At 40.6% G+C, this 25,156-nt stretch overlaps 1 protein-coding gene across 2 annotated transcripts in view; it reads right to left on the reverse strand.

The window, feature by feature from the left end:
• Nucleotides 1-25,156, reverse strand: part of itga11a (integrin, alpha 11a) — a 51,272-nt gene that overhangs the window by 15,096 nt on the left and 11,020 nt on the right. Inside the window, exons 3-16 of one of the 2 annotated variants that reach the window (XM_019867557.1) lie at nucleotides 18,011-18,123; nucleotides 17,557-17,648; nucleotides 16,752-16,866; nucleotides 16,522-16,649; nucleotides 16,290-16,438; nucleotides 16,057-16,201; nucleotides 15,433-15,598; nucleotides 14,805-14,875; nucleotides 13,435-13,579; nucleotides 12,447-12,595; nucleotides 11,199-11,342; nucleotides 8,256-8,459; nucleotides 4,183-4,313; nucleotides 2,325-2,491 (exon numbers count right to left, since the gene is read on the reverse strand). In XM_019867557.1, coding sequence (XP_019723116.1) covers nucleotides 2,325-2,491; nucleotides 4,183-4,313; nucleotides 8,256-8,459; nucleotides 11,199-11,342; nucleotides 12,447-12,595; nucleotides 13,435-13,579; nucleotides 14,805-14,875; nucleotides 15,433-15,598; nucleotides 16,057-16,201; nucleotides 16,290-16,438; nucleotides 16,522-16,649; nucleotides 16,752-16,866; nucleotides 17,557-17,648; nucleotides 18,011-18,123 — 1,919 coding nt within the window. Of the gene's footprint in view, nucleotides 1-2,324; nucleotides 2,492-4,182; nucleotides 4,314-8,255; nucleotides 8,460-11,198; nucleotides 11,343-12,446; nucleotides 12,596-13,434; nucleotides 13,580-14,804; nucleotides 14,876-15,432; nucleotides 15,599-16,056; nucleotides 16,202-16,289; nucleotides 16,439-16,521; nucleotides 16,650-16,751; nucleotides 16,867-17,556; nucleotides 17,649-18,010; nucleotides 18,124-25,156 lie in introns of those variants that run through there. The other variant, XM_019867558.1, reaches the window with a different exon arrangement.

Raw genomic sequence — 25,156 nt, forward strand, 5'->3', positions numbered from 1 at the left:
TATATGCAATATTGTTGTAAATTTGACAATTTAACTATTGCAACAGTCTTTGTGGCTTTCTCTTTCTTGCTCGTCTCCCCGGTGAGTCACGAAGCTGGGTCGTTCTCTCACTCCCTCTCTCCCTCGCCGTCAATGCGAGGTACGCAGCTATAGAGAGGCTATGTCAGCCGCCCCGTCACGGAGCTTCGTGGGAACATTTACCCTCATCCTGCAGTTCGTAATACTGCATATGCTTGTCATTACTGTATTTGTTATTGGTTGTCTTTTATGTCTTCATAAGATTAAATTTGTGGCATCTGAACCATAGAACGTCATCATGAAGATTTCTCTTATTTTTTGGGTGGTTTTTGTGTCCTCTAAACAAAGTTGGGTTGAGCATGTCAAAATAAGCCATGCAGGTTTTCGCATGGACCTGCGTGTACTGTGATACAGCAAATGGCTCATTTAAATGAGATATGGTGTTTTGGTTTCTTCGCTGATACTTGGATAATTAGAGTGAATAATAAGATTGTACATCATTATCAAAACTTGACGTCATTTCAGCACATTTTAATTAGGTTTGAAAGAGTTTGATGCCATCGCAATGCTTTCGATTCGCGACCCGACGTTAGCACGCCTCCAGAACCAGAATCTGGAAATGATGCGTGCAAATAGTCCATTGATGCACTAACAATGTTAATCGAGTTATTGTTCATTGTAAGTTGATCTATATTTCTTATTTTCTTTAATGATAATGAGGGAACCATGTTAAACTGGTGTACGTATAACGGTACTTTGACAAATGGCGGGTGGGAGGGGCGAGGTGCGGGGGGGCAGATAAAGGTTTTCTTGTTCCAAGGGGCAAACAGAAGGCAATTTAGAAGCACTGGTGCAATGTGACAAGATCAGCGCTCATGCGCATTTTTTTGCAAATGTAATATATATTTTGACTTTATTCTAGTACTATTTGTTCAGTTAAAAACAAACAAAAAAAATAAGGAAGAAGGAACTCTGTTCAAGACTGATATAAACATTTCTGCTGTAGACGCGCTGTCATTAGGAAAAGTGAAATTTAAAAAATAGCCCAAGTGTAGCAATGTCTAATGACATCACTGTGGCGGTCCACTGCAATTTTAGTTTAACACGAGATGATTGTGAGACCGATTTATACAAGAATCCAAATCCTGAACTCCAGAACTGAGTCCTTTCCAAGCCACATTGTTTTGACAGAATTCCATGTATCGCCTTAAATTTTCTTTGGGAATGGAAATAGTGACTGCTGCTAGTTTAAACTAGGCACGACCCAAAAATTAAAAGATGTACACAGACCTTGACTTTTCGAGCATTTTCCATTGCCAATGCTATTTCGGACTGGAAGGGGTACGTAGGACGTTGTGTTTACAACACCACGTTGTTATAATACAATTTTGCATGAAAATTTCACTACTGGTTGACTTCAGAACCAATACACCACATCTGCCGATCATTACTCGCCAGACATAACAATGAACAGAAAATGAAATAAACGTGTTTCACTGTTCGCAACCAGGAAAGACAAGACAACGCTCTCTATTCTCCTTCAACCTTGTATTTGGCATGCCTGATTTATTTGGTATAGATCTATGGGGTACAGAGGTTAACGAAGAACGCACTTCGCCTTGACCTCAGCTTCCTTGCGATCGTTACACAAAGAAACAGGAACCTGAGATTATATCTCTTCAAATAAACTTCACGGAAAGAGGCTGAGCATGTGTGTAGGTGGCCAACCATCAGCCATCTGACAGACTGAGCCATCAGTTTACATTTGAGTGAACCAGACTGACTTCCAGATACCTTGACTCTAAAAAAAAACAAAAAAACATGACATTTGGATGCAAGCATGTGGTTCAAAAGGTGGTGATGCAGCAGCATCAGACCTGGATTCAGCAGTGAGATTGATTGTAAAGATAGCTACATATCTTTTGGCACTACTTGCAACCAGGACACACTGCACAGGAAAGCACACCCTGAAAATAAAGATTCAGGCAGGACATAAAGGATATACACCGTGCTGGGATTTACGGCCTTTTCCGCTTGAGACAATCCATTTTTCTTCCTGTCGTGCTTCAACAAGTGCAAAATAAAAGCTGACCAATGTGATATTGCAACGTGACAACACAACACTTGTCAGCATTTTACTTCTCTCACAGAAACAGTGTGTGATTTTTGTGCTAGACCTTAAAAGATGTTCCTGAATTTTGAACAGTTTTAAATGAAACCAAACCATCCACACAAATGAAAAAAAAAAAAAAAATAGGAACTTGATAGAGCGCTTTGACACCAGTTGATTATTTGCACTGGCTTACCAATTTCCTCCGTGGCAGCAATTGCTGTTCTAGCGGTGATGTTGAAGCAAACAATGGCTGACATGCAGGTCACATCTTTGCCACCCCTTTGACAGTCTTTCACAAAGATGTTGATCTTACTGGGTTCAAACCTGATGGTGGTATATATGCGGATGACACTCTTTGACCTGTAAACACATACAGAAAATATCTTTAAGTAGCCAAGACCAAATGTTTCCAGACTACTTCAGGTTGGAAATGTCGATATTAAAAAATTTAAAAAAACAAAAACCTTCTCCTGCAGAACAGCAGTCAAAATAATCTTTGGCTTTTTGTAAATATCACACATCATGTGACCTTCTTGACCAGAGACAATGCACTCTTCTTCAATAATGTGTGTCTGATTGCATTGGAAGGCCTTCAGGGAGGACTTCATCCACCCCTAATACAGCCACTATTCATCCATCCATCTGTTTTCTGTACCGCTTATCCACACTAGTGTCATGAGCGTATCCTAGCTGACTTTGGGTGAGAGGCGAGGTACGCCATGAACTGGTTGCCAGCCAAACACAGAGCACAAATGAGCAACCACTGACACTCACATTCACACCTAAGGACGATTTGGAGTCTTCAGTTAACCTGCCATGGATCTTATTGGAATGGGGGAGGAAAAATGGAGTCTCAGGAGAAAACTCACACAGTCACCAGGAGAACATGCAAACTTTTCTTTCACACAAGAAGGCCTGAGCCCGAATTTGTAGCCACAAACTCTGTATTGTGAGGCAGATTGTGCTAAGCATTCGGCCACCAGGCCACCCTTACCACCTCTATCATGAGTCAATTTAGAAACCACCAGTACGATACAAAACTAATGCTAACATCATTTGAGAATCAATATTCGTCTAATTCAGTGGTTCTTAACCTGGGTTCGATCGAACCCTAGGGGTTCGGTGAATCAGTCTCAGGGGTTCGACAGAGCCTCTGCCATGGAGGTTAAGACACACCCAACTCAACATGTCAATTAGTTATGATACGCCCACTTGGCCATCACTGGCTAGTTCATTTTGTGCACAATTTAAAAAATATATACTTCATAGTACAATTAATTGTGTTTACTTTTTTCAATAGCAATTTTGCTCAATAGCAGCTAGCCCACTGAAGTGAATGTGAAATCTGCTTGGTTAAACAAGTCTTTGCTCACAAAGTTGATGATATGAGGGCCAGCACGACTGATTTTGAAGACCCTGGCGAGACCATTAAAAATCTGTTGGACCAAAAAAAAATAAAAAATCCTGCGTCCTGCAATCATTTGAGCCAAGAAAAAGACTACAAAATGAAGAAATTAGAGTTTTGGGGTTGAATTAATATACTTTCATGAACCAAATATTGGATTTTCACCATGAATGTAGACGAGTGCCCCTTATAGCATTTAAGCCAACAAAGAATGCTTTGCTGGACCCAAAGGTAGATTATCATTTGTGAATTTCAATTTTGTGAGCTGATTGTGAGCATTACATTTTATAAAGGGGTATCTTTTGCAGATACTAATCATGAAGGCTTGAGCACACTAAAGCAAGAAGGGGGGAGTGCTTCAGCGTTTTCTAGATTTTGAGGCAGGAAACACTGAGCACTTATACATTAAGCAATCATTGAATGGACAATTGCAATGATGAATTTAATATTTCTTTGCGAGGGCAAAAGGAAAACGATCAGGACCACGAGCAGTAGTGTCCATGGCATCAAGAGACTGTCAATACTGAAATTAGTTGCTTACGTGATAATGTACTTTGAACTGGTGAGAGCATTAAAAATATCAAGTCATATCTTTATTTTAAATATTTTTTGCATCAGGGCATGTACAGTTGAGGAAAATACGAACCAGAGGAGAACAGCTGCACCAAGCGATCCCACTGCCAGGTCCACTAAACCATCGTTGTTCATATCCATCATTCCATGGATACTGCGGCCGAAGTACTGCAGGCCAGGTGCCAAGTCTGCTGCTGCTATCCTCTAAAAACGAGAAAGAAAGACAGATATACACACAACAGGATGTTGAGCATTGTTTTCCTCTGATACACACACTGGCAAAATTGTTGGTACCCTTTCTCAGAACTGAAGTGACAATAATAAAGAGATGTACTGAAAATTCAGACATGAAAATCTTGCAATATTTTCGAATTGGTCTCCAACTAATATTATGTAAAACAAACAAACAAACTAATATATAAATAATAACCTGGACAAAAAAAATGATGGTGCCCTTAACTTAATCTTCAAACATCAATTGCACAAGCTTTTGAGGGATTCGCAGCAATCAAAAATTTATGTGGCTCTCAATAAGACTTATGCGCTTGTCAACAGGAATTTTGCGGTTCCAGCTATCTCAAGCCGGCTGGTTTCAGTTCCTTCCACATATTTAGATTTGATTTCATCCAGGGTTCATAGACTAAATATACAGGTTGCGTGAAAAAAAACAAACTAGGTATTAGAAATTACTGAATTTTGAGCATGACTGAAGTCTGAACGGATTTCTTAATGTCTTGTTCATATTTTCCAGATGGCCGATCACGTGACCATTCAATGAGAGAGCTTCTTATCTTTACTTTCTTTTCCCCATGTACAATATTAAAAAAGAACATGAGTTGTTTCAATAACTTTTCAGAATAAGGATTTTATTGCCAATTCTTCACAGCAACTTGCTTTTAAGCAACCCTTCCTCTTCTTCTTCTCCTTTCGGCACGTCCCTATTCAGGGGTCGCCACAGCGAGTCAGTAATTTCCATCCGCCCCTGTAAACCGTCCTACCAACTCGCATGGTCGTCTTGGCAAAAGTTTTACGCCGGATGCCATTCCTGACGCAACCCTCCCCATTTCTCCGGGCTTGGGACCGGCACTGGGGAACAGTGCACCCCCAGGGGAGGGCACTGACCCCCAGCGGCTGGGTTGCTTTTAAGCAACCCTATTGAATCAATTTAAAAAGAGTCTATTGTGTTGTCTCAGCCATTGTCTTCTTTGGTGTCATCGTCCTGTTGGAGGACCTGTGACCAGCAGGTGAGAAATTGATTCCTGACAGTGGGCAGCACATTTTGCTCCACAATGCCTAACTGTCTCTATCTGGAAGCATGGACCTGCCAATATGGAGTTAACATTGATGATTGGCAAATACGTTTAAATGCATTTGAAAATATGTTTAAAAACATTTGTTAGTCCGCTCAAAAATATGTGCAAATATTTCACATGGGGTACTGACTTACATTCAACCATCCAACCATTTTCCGATCTGCTTATCCTCACAAGGGTCGCGGGGAATGCTGGAGCCTATCCCAGCTGTTTTCGGGCAATAGGCGGGGACACCCTGAACCGGTTGCCAGCCAATCACAGGACACACAGAGACGAATTACCATCCGCGCTCACATTCACACCTAGAGGCAATTTCGACTGTTCAATTAACCTGTCATGCATGTTTTTAGAATGAGAGAGGAAACAGGAGTGCCCAGAGAAAACCCACGCAGGCACAGGGAGAACATACAACCTCCACACAAGGAGGCCGGAGCCAGAATCGAACCCACGAACTCTGTACTCTGAGGTCGACGCACTAACCACTCTATCACCAGGCAGACTTACATATGTGCAAAAAAGGAAAAAAAAAAGTTTCTTTTTTTTTTTTTTTTTTGCAATTCCACCTACATTATACCAATATGTTAAAAATTAAGTAGTTCAATATTGCTTCTCCAAAATTTTTATGATTTATTATGATGTCTGGAGTGCATGAGTTCCGTTTGGCATTTTTATACCAAAGCGCTAGGGGGTATCGACGTGTGCATGCCTAACGTTATTGGAAATGTTTTTGGGCATTTCGCTTGCAAGTGCATTTGAATGTTATTTGCACGTATTCACAAATACTTTCAAACTTATTCAAGTTTGAATGTACTTGCAAACATGTTTTATAAACGTATTTCCAAATACGTTATAATGTATTTGCCAGTCAAATGTTAACTGCAAAATGGCAGTTTCATGATTGTCCGAAGATTTGATCATATCTTGCACAGCTCCAGAACATTTTCCAAAACACCATCCATCCATCCATTTGCAACACCGTTTATTCTCTCCTGGGTCACCGGGGGTGCCGGAGCTTAGCCCAACTAACTTCAGGCGGAAGGCAGACTACAACCTGAACTGGTGAGTCACGGGGCATGTCAGTCAAGGTCAGTCGCAGGGCATGTAAACAAGACACCACAATGTTAAACAATAAGTAGTGTTATTTTCTTTGCATTTCCTTCTGGAAACAGAGCTGATGTAAGTTTACAAAAGGCCAAAGTGTTGTTTCATTTGTCCAGAGGACATCCCAGAAGCTCTGTGGCTAGTCAATATGCAGTTTGGCAAATTCCACTCCCGTCAGATTCAAGTAATTTCAGTAAGCATTGTGGGTTTTGCAGACACAGCCACAATTTTTGCAAATACTACTTCTATTGTCACAATCCCATCTGGAATGGCATTTTGTGTTGGTTTTCATTTAATTATGGTTGAATTTGTTTACTTTCTTTCTTTGCGGGTTGTGCTTGATTCCATGTGCTTATATTTTACGCAAACTTCTCTGAAACCCATTTCACGACCTAGATTTTATTTGCCTGTTACCTTTTATGCAGAGACGTCCTTTCAATTACACCTGTCACACAATTCAGTGAATGGCTTGACGGTGTGCTCACTCTGACTCACACTCCATAACTATTCGGTCAAACCTCTAATGATTGCCAGACCCCTCATTGTTTTTCTGACAATCCAGGTATTTCATTTCCAAAACCTTTTTTATTCAATTCAAAAAATCATCACGAGAAACCCTCCAAAAATTAGTTAAGGCCAGGCACCTGTCTGTTGCCTGTCAAAAACATGAGCTATATATTTGAGCTAATGTGGCATGTGTTGCCACAGTACACAACACAGCCACATACTCTTGCCAAGTCCAGTGGGAGAAAAGTCAAAATATCCTTGGAGAAAAAAAAAAGAATAAATAAAAAAAATATAAAAAAAAAAATATATATATATATATATATATATATATATATTTCTTTTTTGTACAGATGGTTGAAGGATTCTGATAAATTGGCTGCTATTGCACCATTGTTTATAATTTTTTTATGCATATGATAGCTTTGATAACATTACATCATCGATCTCCTTTACGAGGTTAGTCTTGGATATTTGACCTCAGTCTGTTTCTTGATGACTCTCAACAGTTCTCTCCACTTTTCCAGTCTGCACTTGAGCTTGTCTTTTGAACACTCACCAAACTTTTGAAATAATGGAATACACTCACTCTTATGATTGTGATTTTATATCTCTCAGAAAATCTTTTTATGAAGGACCAGACATCAATAATTTCATGAAAACAGGCCAACTTCAATAGCCGCAAGCTAAAAATATATATATGAACACAAGGCACAGACATTAATGTCATAATACAAAGTAATATTGTATTTTTCCTTTTTTATATTTCCTGGCACGACACGGTTAGGCATGTGGCCAGCATGCCTGCTTCACAGTCAAAGATTCTGGATTAGATTCTTGGCTCGGCTCTTTCGATGGCCAGTTGTTATTCTTTTTGTGGGATTCTAACGGGTGTTTACTCGCAACCGGTCCAGAGTGTACCTCGCTTCTTGCACAAAGTCAGCGGGGATAGCTTATGATTGTTCAACATAACGTATATCTTTACTCAAAACATATGCATTAGAAGGAAAAAAAAAAAGATCACCTTTGGGGTTTTCGAAAATTAAAAGAGCATTAAATGATCCATCACACACATCAAATGTGCCACATTATTGTCACCGTTGGCCTTCTCAATCAATCTTAAATGTCAATCTCTTTTTTTTTTCCCTGAAAAGTGAGGGTTTGGAACTGCGAAGATTTCGCCTGACTCCAGCAACATGATTTAAATACAGTTCACTTTACAACATACCTGTTTGTATTTGCGCAGTATTCTGTTCTGCTGACTGAAGAAAACATAGATTGCCCCTTTGTGATCATCTTCTAATGGAGCCCCGACCACCAGGTCATTGAAGCCATCCCCATTTAAATCGGGGACGGGTGCAAGGGACGAGCCAAAGCGAGCATTCTGGCCACCGTTGTGGATCTCTAATGCGCCCTCAAAAATGAAACGGTTCTGAAAGATTTGGAAACGAAAAGACATTTGTTAGATCTTTCGGTATACGTTTCAGTCAATAAGAAAATGATAACAAAACAAAACAAACCCAACCTAGCCTGACTGGCTATTCACTATCGACGGGAAATAACGCTGACATGAACTTGACCAGGAAGTACATTTCAGATGCACATCAGGGATTGATGAAGCAATTTGAGTTTGTATGTTTAGGGCTTTACATTCATTGGACTTTGAAGGCATATGCCTTCATTGTAGGGACGATAGTCTTAAATCTAGTTTTCCATCATGAAAGCATACTGTACATTGGTAATGGTGTTCATCTGACCTCATTCAAAATCTTTTCCATCTTTATGCCCATGGACTTCATGGAATTCATTCAGGACAAGTAAAAGAACAAAAACATGAAAATAATAACAATAATAAAAATAATAATAATAATAATCAAATGTTGGTCATTGCTCTACTTAACGCATAATCTATGATGTCTGTTTGATCCTGAACTTGATTTTTTCTAACATCTGGGAACAAGTGAAGAGAAGTGAACAAGAAATTTTATCTGAAGCTCATTAAAAAATAATTTAAGATTGTAATGGTGCAGTGTACTGCTCTAGTGTAAAACCTCGAGCAGGGGTGCCCATTATGTCGATCGCGATCAACCGGTAGATCGCGGACTGGTCCCAAGTCGATCGTGAGGGGTGGAGAGGAGAAAAAAAACATTTGTGTGTCTTTGTGCATGTTAGTAATATATTTTTTGTGTTAATTTACGCTGCACCCTAATCATCCTATCAGCCTCATTTTCACAAAAAGTATTAAATAAATAAAATACAGCAGGTAAATCTTTAACCAACGGTGGCGCGTGACCTGCGTCACCGGAAGTTGTTCGCGCTCAGCAGTCTGCAATTGCAGTTTGTGATCAGAGCTGTTGCGCTATATCTTTTATCATTATCATTATTCACATTCAGAGTTTGTTTCGTGTACAATTCACCGAGGGCACGGGCAAAGAATAGGAATCTAGAGGGCTGTGGGAAGCACTTTAAAACGGTACGGGTGAGCTACGATAGTTAACAGGCTGCAAAAGTGTGTCGTATGTCTCCTTGTCAGACTGTTGCTCATTATTGTGTGCGTGTGTATGTGCGTGCGCGTGCGCGATAAAGGGTCGATCGCAAGAGGTTGGTCCAAAAAGTTTGGGCATCCCTGACCTAGAGACAACTGAATCATAGACCATTCTTATTGTCTATCAGCAAAAACAGCTCCTAAAACATCAAAACAGAGCGAGAGGAAATAAGACACATGGGGAAAAAGTCACATTACACTTTGTCAGCGTCTGGGGTTTGCATGTCATAGTCTGCTTAATGAATTACAGCGACCGATCATGACGGGGATGAGGAATGACCAAGAGACTTCAAATGATGAAATGCCTGAAAAGACAATAATATCTGTCTAGTACGGTTCTACTTCACTGCTTGCTCAACTTTTCCGAAACAAGATGGGTCAACAGCTTTTACTATTGGCATAATCCAGTTATTTATTCTTGGCTCTTCAGTGACCACATCATGAAGGAATGTAGGTAGCTCAAGAGTTAAACAGTCGCAAATGGACTTTTGTAAAATCTAGATAAAATTTGCTGACTAAACCAAGGGGCTGTAAAATCCTTGGGGGGAAAAAAATGAGTAGAAGGTCAGATGGAAAATATCCAAGTTTATGGAAGTAATTAACTGACTGGAAAATGTTTCTAAGAAAGCCTTCTGGCTGCATGGGAGAAAAAAAAATGCAATTCTACCAGTAGTCATGCGTGTCATTGCTCTACTTGGCTTTTCGGTTCATAATAAAATTTAGAGCAGACGAAACATGAGATGACCATTTTTTTCAGTTGAATAATTGCGAATGAAGTTGATTTAGGAGGGCAGGTTTTCCTTCTCAGCTACCTGATGAGTATGCAAAGTCAGAGTGAAAGGTAATCATTCTGAGCTGGTTAAGACATTGGTTTAGTCCAGGGTGGTAAAAATGACTTTAAAAGTGTTTACACGCCGAATAGAATGTTATTTTTGATCAGCTGCCAGATTTCAATTCGAGCTTTTGCAGTGGTTGCCAATTCCTACTGATTGATGACTTCAACCTCACAGGGACAATAAAGTTTGAAGTCACGGATCGTTCATCCTTTGCTTAATATGTTCTTTGAAAATGTAAATAATACTTCAAGCATGACTAAACAACTACAAAGTTAGTGGCTTGCCAACGGACATCCACGTACATTTCTCTGTTCATACGCAGTCTGTTCGATGTGGTTGGTCCATACCGTGAGTGTCCTTTTCCATTTATTTTTCCAACGAGCAAGACAGACCTGGAACTGGAATTCCCGTCAATTACATCAGGTTCTCGCCCTCAATGATTAGTCTGCAACAGGTTTAGAATATTTTCCTGTTGAGTTCATTATAGAGCTTCTATTAAAATCCGTTATACTGCCGTCGCAATATTTTTCCTTTTTGATCTCCGTATTTGATCTGGTTAAAGTCATGGGTCAAATGCCTGTCTGCAGTTAAACTGCCGTGCTGGAATGCAACAATCTGTTTCTTTGCGCGTTACTGGGCACCTTTGCTGAGGTGTGTTGTGAAAATAACAGGGGGATGTCTGGAGTCGGAACAGTTGTTGACCCAATTTACTAAAACAGTTTACTTGGCCTCAAGTAGACCAATGCCAGTAGAGTCTGTGGTCTGCCTCTTTAAGACTGGATCCACCTACCAGCTCTGACACTCTGTAGATGTATACTTTTCCCTTCTCCATGCCTCCACTGAAAAACATAGGCGCCGCCACCAAAAGGTTGTCAGTTACACCGTCTCCATCAATATCCATTGGTGCAATCTCACTCCCGTAATAGGAGCCAATCTGAAAATAGACCACATGTTCAAAAATCATATTTCAGGATGCATAACAATCTTTTTTCCAATCATCCTTCATATTTCGATCTAGTAGCCTGGCTATTTTGTTGTCTGATAATCTAAGTTGGCTCTATATCCTCAATATTCCAAGCAAATGTGGGTTTGTGTTTTGTGAAGTCAACTGTTATGACATATTTGTCGATGTTCCGACTGTGGGAACATTACTGGATCAGTCACTGCATGGATCACCATCTATCTGGCTTTTTATGGGAAACATCTGCATGAAAAAAATAAATAAAATAAAAAATCAGAAGAGATGAGGAATTAACAAGGTTTTGCCGGAAAATATCTGCTGTTTGTGTTGAGTTGCTGCTGCCGAGGTAAAATGTAAATTGCTACAGGCTCACGGCAACATGCCATTTTCCAGTGGTGAGTGTAGTGGTCAAGAAGACATTGCCACAGTCTCTGTAAAAAAGTCATTTAGACAGATATTGTCATACTGATCATTTCATACAGTATGTGTTTAGGGACCATTCCAACAATCAATTGTACAATTGAAGTGATAGTTAACAAATGCCTTTTATACATTCATGTTTTTATTCAACACATTAAATTCAAGATGTGAGGAGACACCAAATAAAAACAACAAAATCACTTGTGAATTAAAAAGTGCAAGAGTGCCACTTAAAAAAATGTTATTTACATCAAGAGGCGACACTCCCCTGTTGAATGTTTAAGTAATTCTAATTTCCAAAAACATAACTAATTATTATTATTATTACTGTTTGAGTGAGGTTCTGTGACTTTAATCACACCCATCAGCAGAGTTGCACATCTTTATGTTTAGGTTAATAAAATAAATGTGATTTGTCAATGTTTTTTTTTTTTTTTTCATTCGCCGCCAGAAAGTCTTGAAACTGGAATTTAGTTTTATTTTCCTATTCCACAAAGAAGACACACAAGCAGTCGTGTTAAAGTAAGTTGTAAGTTTAACATTAACCACAGATGAACTTTGGAAGGAATTTCTATTGTATCGTGAGTGGAATAAAACATTGAGGTTGATTCATCTTACTCAATTCTGTGTAAAAACAGAAGTACGTTATGTTGCTACCTGCTGGCCTTTGAGGGAATGGAGGATGGTGAGGTTACCGGGGCTCTTCAAAGTGAAAATGATCACTTTACCGGTATGATTAAAGCGTGGCGCTCCGGCAACAAGCAGACGCCCATTTTTGGCTGACACCACTGATGTCACTGTATAACCTGATCAAAAAACAACAACAAAAAAATCTACTTTTAGATAATCTGTTAAAGTTCAATATTTCCCACACTTTGACTCCATCACTCTGCAAATGAAGAGACATTGTTAAAGCAAACGTTTGAAAAAAAATAATGTTTCGACATTCATAAAGATACAGAACAATAGCATTGAGGGTCAATTTAAACAAATGTCCATAGAAATATCACTACAGCAATGTGCAGAAGCTGAAACGCAACCAATACTCTGCTTTTGCCAGTATTTTTTTTTTTTTTGTGTGAATTCTCACTGAAAATTCCGCTTGATCAACATGTACTTTTCCACCTCCGTAATACCCCTTGTCTAGAATTTTACTTCCACCTCATATTACGACTCGAGCTACTTTAGCTGGCAGCCTGCTGGATAAGCTTAGTCAAACAAACCACTGATGGTAAAAACACAGCTTTTGTGGTGTAGGAGATAGATGGTGCCTGATGCGATGGAAAAGACTGAGTGGGGCACTGGGGTCCGTAACGAAGACACCCCCCCGCCCCAACCCACCCCGGTGTCTCCTGATTTAGTGTATCGTTTAAAACTGAAACCATATTGGCCTCTACAAAATGGCAAAAAACTTCTTCTATTTCATGAGTAAGTTTGAGATTGACGTGGATATTCATCGTGAATTACCCTCTTATGGATGTAAATGATGGAGACAGAAGTTTACAAACTTAAAGATTAAGTCCATAGAGTGTCGACGAGCATACGGCCAAACTGCATCATGGTACAATCATTCATATCAATGGCAGAGTTTGTTTCTAACATAAAACACTGTCGATGTTCTTGAAAAATTTGGAGGGATACTGACCCAAGTAGGCGCCATGGTTTTTGAGCTCTTCTGGAAACTCCTGCGTGTAGGAAGCTTTTGGAGGGACCACTTTCCCTTGCCGTGTTTCTTTTAACACTGCCCCGTTCCAATCATAAGCCCCAACAGCTCCCACCAAAGTTCCATCCTAGAGGTGATAAACATGCCACATTGTTGTCAAAACAGATTTAAAAAACTTGACAGAGATATTCACTGCACTGTGTATGTACCCTCACTTGGTTTGATTTGTGTTTAGTGTAAAAAGAGAGCAATAGATCCAAAATCTCGTTTTGCGCCAATTTGTCTGACTTTGCTTGGACTAAATAAGGCTATTTAAGTCGCCTTGTCTATCTTCGATATCCCCCATTCAATGACATTTTCACGGGTTTCTTCATTCTCTTTTGACTTTTATTATCAAAACGATTGATTACTTTTGATTTTCCATGAGGGTATGTGAAGAGTAGACCCCACCTTGCCATTTTAAGATTAACCATGAAGAAAAAAAATCACATGCAATCCAGAAACATCCATTTTCTACAACCATAGTCCTGCAGGAGAGCTGATGTTTACAGAATAAAAGCAAACAACACTTTTTTAATGCCATGATTAAGCATGCTAAACAAACAACAGCTGGATAAACTATAAATGCTGATGTATAAAATGTCTGGTATATGACATAAGCAGCTTGCAGTCTCAACAAAAACATCTGGGCCTTCAGGACATTCTTCCTCTTTTAAATGCCTACATTCCTTCCAAGAAGTTATCCTACTTTCAACCCTCAGGTTGACTGCTGTGGAGCATCTATGGAATCTGGCCTTGTGGACAGAATTTCCGACCTTTTATGTCACCCATTTGCAAATTCTCAGCTATTTTCAGCATTAAGTGGGATAGATGGATTTGTCTCCTGACAAATCCCACTGTGAAGGCAAACTTAAAAGCCAAGCATGAACCCATTGAGTAAGCATAAAGTTTCATGAACCATAGGTACCTGTATGGTGTCCAAGTTGTGAAACATAGCCCCCACCCCCACCCCTTTCTGCGGTGTCACCCAGAAAAAGATTGCAAAGCAAAAAGCCAAACTGCAGGATAACTGACTCTCTCAACTTCACATAATATGTGTCCCCAGAGAGAAGCAGTTTTATTTCCCTGGATGGCTCGAGTGGAAAAGAAAATCTGTATTTTCTGCCAGGGGCCCCTAAATCAAGATCACCTAGACCTCTGGGTCCCCCCTGGCACCTCTGGAGGGGGAGTGAAAAGTGATAAATGCTGGGTTATGAGGAGGCGTGATGATGTCATCAAAATTGAGACAATGTGTTGCTCCGTGTATGATGACAGACGGGATGAGACAATGTGATAGTATAAGTGCAACTAACCTCGACATTGTGGGCGGAGAATCCAGCTTGAGACATCTGGAGACCAAACGCCGTTCCATTTTTACTAGTTCCTGTGTAAACAAATACGTCTTGAAGGCCTTTAAACGCAGAATGAACCTTTTATACCGTACGGATGGAGAGAGGATTTTGAATATATAATTTTGAATGTATCTCATGTACGATAACACAGTCTGGCTAAATGGCAATTGAGGCGATGAACAAATAATAATGTTTTGCCATCTGAACAAGCTTCTGCCAACATTAGTCCGATGAGCAATACTGTGGCAGAGAGGATTTTGCAACTATCGACACATTTTGGCCAGCCAGCGAAAACACAAAGTCAAGTCATGTGTTGCATTTTCTGTTGCAAGTGATGAGACTTTGCTGAACTGGCTTTATTGGTGGAGTTAATGAGACATTGGCCGTCACTGAAGAGTTTCTTGTGTTCAGAAAGGAAGGGAGAAGGGAGCTGGAGTGAGTTTGACACCCCTTGTTGTCGAGGCAGAGCAGCATACGATGCACTGGCCTGACATAAGAGCGTCATTACCTCAAAATAACCCAACTTGTTCCACACATTTTTTTGATCTCGAAGAAAAATGTCAAATCACGAAAGGATTATCAAGCAAACCTTCTAAACTGAAGATGCGCTCGCCAAGCGCATCCACAATATCCTTCAGTGCCGACTCGTCCGTCACATTAAAAAAGTGTTTATCATCTGGGTCACTGGCAATGTATTTGATCTCATTAAGGAATGCCTCAGGGTTAATGCCTCTTCTGTTGTAGTAGCCAAGAACCTGTGAAGATGAAAGCAATGTTCAGAATCGGCATGAAGAAAAACACTTCTAATCATGTAATGTTGCCAAATTCGCAACTTAATTCATCTAGATTTAAAGTCTCAGAGAATGGTGTCTTATAATGATTTTGTTCTGACCAGCTCCACTTAGTTCTTGGTAATTCATTGAAAGATTAAAGGATGTTATCAGCAACAAGCAGCAGAGGCCCAAACCACAGTCTTATGTGGTCTGGACAAGCTCATTTACACCTTTAATTCCACATCCTCTCAGTCGAGTTTGGGGTTGATTGTTTTCGGCTCCACTGTTAACATGAGATTCCCACATCACCTGCTGAGGTCATTACTGTTCACATGCCATTACTGCTTTTAAGCTGCACTTGAAACTCAGTCGGCAGCAGAAAAGTAACCTCATAAAATCGGAGGCCAAACCAGGGTGAATTATAGGTCTAGCGGACTCACAGCAATGGCGTAACGGGTGATACCATCCTTCTCACTCTCCTCTATGGCTGGCTGGAGGTCAACGCTATCATGGGACTCTCCATCAGTTATCACTATCATCACTTTCTTGGCCCCGCGCCGGCCTCCTTGTTTGAAAGCCTCAGATCTGTGACAGCAAACGTGCACCTTATTTGAACCAAATGACATTCTGAAAATGAGCTAACAGTCGATATATACGGAACGGTGGCATGTACCGCGCAATGTTGATGCCAAGGGCCGTGTTGGTCTCCTCGCCGCCTCGCTGGTCGATACTCCGTGCTCTCTTTACGACTTCCTCAACAGATTTGAAATCGTTGAGTTTGAACTCGTGCACAACTTTCTCGCCGTACTGAACAACTCCAACCTGGTTAAAGAGACACGATAGCAAACCGCAATTAGTACGGCTGCAGCTAAACAACACGAGGTGGAAAATAAAAACTGAAACACCTGAATTTGACCTGGTCCAATATAGAACTTCTGAAGAATGTTGATGAGAAAGGCCTGCACTTCATACCAAGGGTAGATGGAGTTTGACCCATCCAGAACGATCACTATGTCCATATAGGTCTCACATCCTTGAAAACATTTCGAGATGACAAATGATAAAAACAGTGGTTCAGCACAATCACAAATAAATAGCCCTCTTTGGGCCAGGATGTGTCAGCTTTAAAGCTTACTCTGAAAGGCAGGTGCAATCGTTCGGGAGAACTTGAAGCTCGCATTGACTCTGGAGCATATACCAGTGCTGTAGTAAGAGCTGCCACATTCATAAGACCAAAGTGGGCCGCAGGCCTGAAACATGAAAGAATCATATTAGAGTCATATTGGGAATGCTCCTATTGTAATCAAGAAGAGACACATTGACATTGATTTTGATTGGGGGTTTTGTTGTGTTAGTATTTTATATTAGTTTCTCCCCCAGAAACATTTTGACTGAAGAAAAGGGAGCACAGGCATTTCCCAGCATTCGTTAAGAATATAGTGCTCTGATTCTGGAATGACTACCGGTATATACCTTTGATACAATCAACTCTCAGAACTGGTTTGATGGTGATGATGGATCCGCAATTTTAAGCAAAACAGAGAACTTTTTGGACTTTCACAAAGTAAGCAGAGTCAACCACTGGCATCTTAATGATTAGTTCTGACCCAGTTGTCTCAACAAAACCAATTGATAGATGTGAGAGCATCGAGAACAAGAACAGGAAATATCGATTTTCACGATCCATTATTCATGCTTTGTGTCCAGAGCAGGGTTGTGGTAAACTGGATGCTGAGCAAGCTCAGGCAGTAGCTTGAAAACGTAAATCTGAGCTCAAGGGACAGAGTGCAGTTTTGATCGTATGTGCAACATATATAAACATCAACAACCTCAGTAAATTGAGGTTTTCGTCAAGGAAAGGCGCTCTCATTCATACAATTGATTGTTTTTCCATATCCTTAATCTGACAATCAATTTGATATGTATTAAGATGGTCTCACCACAAAACTGTTGTCTTTAGGATTGGTCATAAGTGTCATTCCCAACCTCATCTTGTCTTTCCGCTCAGATACATTGGTCAGAGATATCCTTCCTTGATAGAAAACAAGAGATGATCTCAAATGCTCATTTCCAAACCAAACATACGCAGAGTACTTTCATTTCGTTGGACTTGGGTGTCGCCGTGGCCACACGCAGACTAACGAAAATGCACATGTTTGACTTAACAGGGCCAAGATGTGAAGTCTGCATGAGTTGGCATGCCATGTGGGGACATTAGTGGTACAAAAACACATGGAAATGTAAAGAACCCATTGAACTGTAAAATGAGGAATGACTGCTTTGGTACCAATATCTGTTTCACACGTGCCACCGTGACGTTTAATGAGTCACATGCAGGAGCACATGCAAGTTATTTGTACTGTGTTGTACCTTACTGATCATGCGTCACTTTACCTAGGTTAAGCTTGGTGCAACCATTTCCATTGGTTCGTTTGGTCAGTGAACATTTGTATACATCCCCTGTCTGGTAAGCACCGTTCATTTCATATGGTGCTCCGACTAATAACCTGCAAAAAACACAGAGTCGCAAAAAAGTCATCATTAATTTTCAGTGCGTCACATATGAGAGCAGCAACATCCGGATTGCTCATTACCCATATAAAAGGTACATTTTGAAGGATATGGTGATGAATAGTAAAACACACTGAACACTACAGCTTGAAAAAAAGTAAAACAGAGCTTGGCTGTGGCAAACTTTACCTATTTTTATTTTACTCTTCAAGAATCTTTTTTTTTTTTTTTTTTTTGAAACCAATGGATGTGTTTTGATCGTTGGATTGAAAGGACATTATTTACCATCCGCTAAAATAACCAAATTTGACCTTTTCTGAAGTGTTCATTTTTTTCAGTATTTTTTGCACAACCTCTCTAACAAGCAACAGCAAAATTCACAACAGATACTTGAGCCATTGAACCAATAAATTACCTTTAATTTATTGAACATGTATGTTCAGTTAGAATTGGCAGTTAAACGGCCTTTTTCATCATGGTGTTCCCATTTTGACAACAAAACACAGACGAATTGATCAACAGTACTGCACCATTGCGTGTCTTATAATGAGTTGTTTTCTGAGAGAAGTGGCTATGAAGATTAACTGTCAGTGTCAGTGTACTGCAGAAGTTATAAGCTGCAATGTCAAAGTATTTTTGTGCCAGAAGAAAACTACACTTCTTCCTTTGTTATGGATTTCTTCTTCATGTTCATACTCAACAAGTTAGGAGCAATAATCAAATAAAGCAACTGGTTAGCGTGGCGGTCTCACAGCCTAAAGGTGCAGGGTTCGATTCTGGCTCCGACCTCCCTGTGTGGAGTTTGCAAGTTCTCCCCGTGCCTGCGTGGGGTTTTCTCTGGGTTCCTCCCACATTCCAAAAACATGCGTGTCAGGTGATGAAACACTTTAAATTGTCCCTAGGTGTGAGTGTGAGTGCAGATGGTTGTTCGTCTCTGTGTGTGCCTGGCAATAAGTTCAGGGTTTTCCCCGCCTACTGCCCGAAGACGGCTGGGATAGGCTCCAGCGCGCCCCGTGAACCTTGTGAGGATAAGCGCATCGGATAATGGATGGAGACAAGGTTTGAAACTCGAAGAAAAGAGATACAACATCTGTGACGATGACTTTCATATCTGTCAGATGCAGATAAACTAGCCATCCAGACTGTGAAGCCCAACTAGTTTATTATGGTTGTTGCGGTTCCCACGTGTGCAAATCTCTAATATTTTGGTTACCACAATTCATTACATGAAGGTCAAAAGTATTCATAGCGGTACTGATGCAACACAATCCCACCCTACAGCCATTCACCATAATAACCTGAGAGCGACATTAATTAAATAGTGAATAATGTTGTCTTCATCAAGGTAGAATGTTTTATATACTGTAGCTCTTGTACAGCACTGGAGATGTTGTATTGTTCAAGTGATTATATCGTGGCTTGTTGGTGATTTATGCATTTTTGGATGTATACTGTGTTTATTTATACTTTTAATCAATTATAATGGCTAGATTCCATGAATGTGTTTTAAATTCCAGGAAATGCTTTAAAAAAATCATAAGATTTAAGATTTCTACAACTAAGTAGTCCAAAGAGAAAGACCAGAAAAGCAGGAAAAGCACTGAAGCACCAAAGTGCTCCACAGGAATGAAACTTGATACCACTTAATTGCAAAAGCAAACCATGACCAGCTTTTTCTGGGCTTCTAGGTCAGTCGAACATTCAAAGTGACACAAATGTTCTTTTTTTTTTTTTTTTTTTTTTGGTTCACATGTGTCTTTGTTAGAAAACCCATTGGCTGCGATTGGCGAGCAACCAGTTCAGGGTGTACTTCACCTACTGCCAGAAGACAGCTGGAAGAGGCTCCATCAAGCGCATGCCCCTCGTGAGGATAAGCGGTTAAGATAACGGATGAATACACTCAATGGTGAAAGATTTTAGGAGCTGTGAAAGATTTTAGGAGCTACGAGCAGTTATTTCTGACATGAGAATTATGCAACTGAGCAAAATGGACTAAGTGGGATTGGGCACCAGTAGAGTTGTGAAAGGGACAAGTACTGAGGTGTGTATCACATCACTTTTTAGAATCAAGCTCAGACTTCTCTTTTGATTTCCGCATGCTATGGCACAAAATACCAAAGTCTGTCCCTGGTTAGTTTCGTAATTCCCACAACTTCTGAAGATAATAATAGGGTAGCAAAAATAAGAAAATCTAATATAATGAAGAGATAATGGAGATGCTTATTCAAGGTTTGTGCAAAGATGACATGCAGCAAATGCTAAAGGCTTGAATTGCACATGAAATCGGTAAGGTCATTTTGTACTTGACAAAAAGAATGCGTTCTACAACAACAAGGGGGTGTTAGTTCTTCCAGAAGTCAAAAACCACCTACTTGGTATTCTTCACATTGATGCAAAGGTTGTCTTTGCACCTTTCCACCTGATGTTCTACTCTCTTTATGTCCTCAGGCTTATCGTTGTTCATCCCACTGAAGCTTGGCAATTTTCACAGAGCAGTCACAGGTCAGTTGAGTGGACAGGAGGGGGCTCAGCAGACAGCCCTGAGAGGATCAAGTGCTGAGGGTGATGGAGGAGGAGACAGAGTTGTGGATCCTGACTGTCTGTGGTCTGTTGGTCAGGAAGTCAGGGAACCAGTTCCCCAGTCATGGACCCAGGCCAAGAATGTTCAACTTTTGCACCAGGTTCTGTGATATGATGATGGTGTTGTAGGCGGAGGACAAATCCAGGAAGAACAGGCGTACTTAGACGTTCCTGCTGTCCAGTTGGATGAGGGCTGTGTGGAACCTACGATGAGATGGCATCACCTGTGGAGCGGATCCTTCCTGTAGGCATACTGGAGAGGGTCCACTGAGACGTCAATTAAGTTTTTGATCTGTGCCATCATCTTATCAAAGCCCTTTATGACTGTAAGTGAGGGCTACTGGCCAAATGTCATTCAGACAATTCACTTTAGAGGTCTTGGGTACGAGAATGATAGAAGCAGTGTTTAGGCCGGTTGCACAGATGCTAGCTGGAGCAAGGTGTTGAAAATCTGTCTGTAAGCACCTCAGTCAGCAGGTGGTCACAGTCCTTCACTTTGTGCCCGGAGATATTGTCAGGGTGTGCAGCTTTGCGGGGGTCAATGCTTTGCAGGGTTCACCTCGCATCTGCTGGGGATAAGCTGAGGGGCATGTCATCGGGTGCTGGTGTGAGTCTGACATCAGGGCTGTTGTTGTTGGGGTTCTCAAAGCTGACCAAGTACTGGTTGAGGGCATCTGGCAGGGATAGGTCTTTTAAGCATTGTGCATCCTTGGTGTTGTAGTTTGTAATGCACATAATGACATTCTACATGCTTTGAGGGTTACTGGAGTTGAACAGTCCAAAGATTTTCTGAAAATAGCAGGATTTTGCATTCTTGATGCCGGCATCCAGATCTCTTCTTGCTGCCCAGAGTGCTGATGCTTCGTGTGAAATCGTGTGACATGAAGGTAACATCACTTAGCCTTCAGCAGTACTAACACCTCTGCATTCAGTCAGGCCTTCCGGGATAGATAGTGATGGTCTTAGATCGTTTCCCCATTGGTTTATGGGCATGGGGCCAGCAGTGTAGAGGTGTGGTCGGAGAAGCCGAGGTGGGGATGGGGAGGGATCTTTATGCACCGCGTATATTCTTCTACACGCATTCCAGCATGTTATCTACCCGGTTGGAATGGTGACATGCTGGTGAAAATTTGGTTGAGTGTCCATCAATTTTATGTTTTCAACATCACCTGCGACCACATACAGTACAATGCCTTCGGGTGCATGGATTGTAGGGAGCTAATGGTGGCATGGGGCTCCCATAGTGCCTTGCTGGCATTTGCATTAGCATAAGCTCTGAGAGCTATTTAAACTGTGGTGACATACAATAAACAACCATGAACTCTTGAAAATAAAAAAAAACACACATTCGCACACACGCACACGCACACACTAAAAACCTCTCAGCATTTTGTCAGGCAAGCCTTGAGGTTTGAGGTTGATTTTATTGGCAGCTGAAGCCTCTTGCATACAATCCTCTCTTTCATTTCAATATGCACACAAGCAAAAGTCATGACTAGCCCAAGCTGTCCCAGGGTGAAAGATGATTAATAACACAAGAAACTGTCAAACACATCAGAATAGCACAGCACAAAAAAGTCTGGTTTTTTTCCATGAATACCTTTGCCATTATTTGACCGTTTGGCCCAGAGTGCAATAAAATACCACTTTTAATGTTTAATGCATTCATAGTTTTGCAACATGTGAAGGTCGTCCTCTGTTGTTTCGACAATGATTGAACACTTAACAGTGACTGACTGACCACAGTAATTACGTTTTTTTGAGAAATATATGCAAAACACTCATGTGTGAACTTTAATCCCAGTACTGATTAAACATCTACCGGTACTTTTTTCTTCATGGTTAATTAGTTCATGAATAAGTGGTAGAGGTGAACCTCAGGTTCCCTTGAATCTCAATTATCCATTTTACCAAGATTACTTTACTCCCAACTTTTTGGAAACAGCTCTGGGAAGGCCCTTTTTGCTTGCAACATTAGCCAACAGACAGTTTCTGAGGACAAAAAAGTGCAAAGGAGTTTGGTTGAGGAAGAACTAGATTAGCCTTGACAGAATCTTCAACAGAGTCAAGCCCTTTTATTTTTTTTCCCAGTCCATTTTCACTTCCTGTTTGGGAAAGGCATTTACCTAAACATCCTTCATCCATTAGTAACATTAACAATCATCTGATTGTTATTTTCAATTTCTTCCTCAATCTCAGTCTTAATTTTCTGAAATCCTGTCTGAATGCCAGTGTTGTAATGAGCAGACTAGTAGGAATCTATGTGGACAACCCTCAACATCATATTGTTCTTTTGTTTTAGCCAAGTAGTGTACTGTGTGTTTGCCAATTATTTTTTCAATACGCAATAAATCATCAATTCCACACAAGCAACCAAATTCTTCATGCTGAACTAATTCATTATTATGCTTATCTTCCTCTCTGTGTTATGGCCAGGTGTCCCAATAATATTAGCTATACAGAGTTTATACGTTTACAAGCTTGTAAGTTCATCAGTACCGTATGTACTGTAATATTATACTGTCTGCCAAGACTCACTAAACAACAAGAGCATATCGCTGCCAACGGGCAGAATCCTCTTACCTCCAAAATCCCCACTTTTCGGAGACCAAACTCAAACAAACCAAAAAACGGCATTTTGGTTGAACCGTTAACACTGCATCGTCAAGAGAAGAGAGCAAGCCATCTTCCTTAGCAATGTTGGTGATATGTCATTTGGCAAAGGGACTTTAAAGCAGAAATACAAATAATCCTTCTACAACCCTTGGCAAAAATGGAATCACCAATCTCAGAGGATGTTCATTCAGTTATTTAATTTGTAGCAAAAAAGAAAAAAAGGAGATCAAAGCCATTTCAAATGCTAACTTTTTGACTATCAAACATAAAAAAAATTGAGACAAAAACGTGGTAGTCAGGTAACAGTTACATTTTTAAACCAAACAGAGGGCAAACCACCCCCCCCCAAAAAAAAAAAAAAAAACGATGGAATCACTCAATTCTCAGGGGAAAAAAATTATGGAATTAAACTGTAAATTTCCATTCCCAAAACTAACACCGGTGTCATATTAGATCTGCTCATTAGTCTGCAGTTAATCAGTAGTGATCACACCTTGGAGACATGTTGCACCAAGCGAAGTGACATGAAACATGGCTGCGACACAAGAGATGTCATTTGAAACAAAGGAGCGGATGACAACATTTCATAAAAAGAAGGTAAACCATGCAATTTTGCAAAAGATGGTGGTTCTTCACAGCCAGTCATGCCTAAAATCTGGCCCAAGTACAAACAACCCAGGAAGGGTTGTTCAAGGCAATCATACCGGTAGACCAAAGAAGACATCAAAGCGTCAAGACACAAACCTGAAAGCAATATGTCTTGAAAACAAAATTCGCACACCAAAACAAATGAGGAACAAATGGGAGGAAATTGGAGTCAACATCTGTTACCAAAGGTAACAAACCACCAAAAGGAAATGAGATTTACATACAGAAAAGCTAAACGAAAGCCATCATGAACACCAAAAAACAAGGTTGCAATGGGATAAGAAAAAGCAATCGTGGACTTTGTATGACTGTATGAAAGTCACAATCAGTGATGAAAGGTAAATCTGCATTGGGAAAGGCAATGATGACGGAACTTTTGTTTGGTGTCATTCCACTGAGATTTATGAAGACGGCTGGCTGAAGTAAACATGTAACTTTCCACAGTCATTCATGATACGGGGCCGCACGTCAGCTCAAGGCACCGGGGATATGGCTGCCATTACATCCTCAATAAATGCGCAAGATTTTAGACACTTTGTATCCCATCAATTGAAAGTTCGTTTGGAGATGATGAAATCCATCCATGCATCCGTTCTGTTCCGCTTATCCAGGGTCGGATCGCGGAGGCAACGGCTTTAGCAGGGAAGCTCAGACTTCCCTCTCCCCAACCACTTCCAGCTCTTCCTGGGGGACCAAAAGGGGTTCCCAGGCCAGTCGGGAGACAAAATCTCTCCAGAGGGTCAACTGCCGGTGGGACATGCCCAGAACACCTCAGCAGGGAGGCGTCTAGGAGGCATCCGAATCAGATCCTCGAGCCACCTCATCTGGCTTCTCTCTTCATGAAAGACACATAAGGTCACGGCCTGCAAATGGTCCGGATCTCTATCCGAGTGAAAATATTTGGTGGAAGCTGAAGAAAATGATCCATGACAAGGCTTCAACCTGCAAAGCTGATCTGACAAAAGCAATTGGAAAAAGTTGGAGGCAGATTGATGAAGAGTACTTTTTATCATTCAGTCCATGTCTCTGAGATTGTGACCACGTGAAGTTTTCTTTTGTTGTTGTTTTTTCATGATTCAATTTTTTTCCTCTGAAATGAGTGTTCCATATTTTTTTCCCCTCTGCTTGTTCTAAACAAGCAACTGTCACTGACGTCCAGCCCCCTGCCCCTTCATTTCTTTTAGT

This window comes from Hippocampus comes, unplaced genomic scaffold (assembly GCF_001891065.2).
Source record: "Hippocampus comes isolate QL1 unplaced genomic scaffold, H_comes_QL1_v1.1 scaffold2, whole genome shotgun sequence".
Classification (NCBI taxonomy): domain Eukaryota; kingdom Metazoa; phylum Chordata; class Actinopteri; order Syngnathiformes; family Syngnathidae; genus Hippocampus; species Hippocampus comes.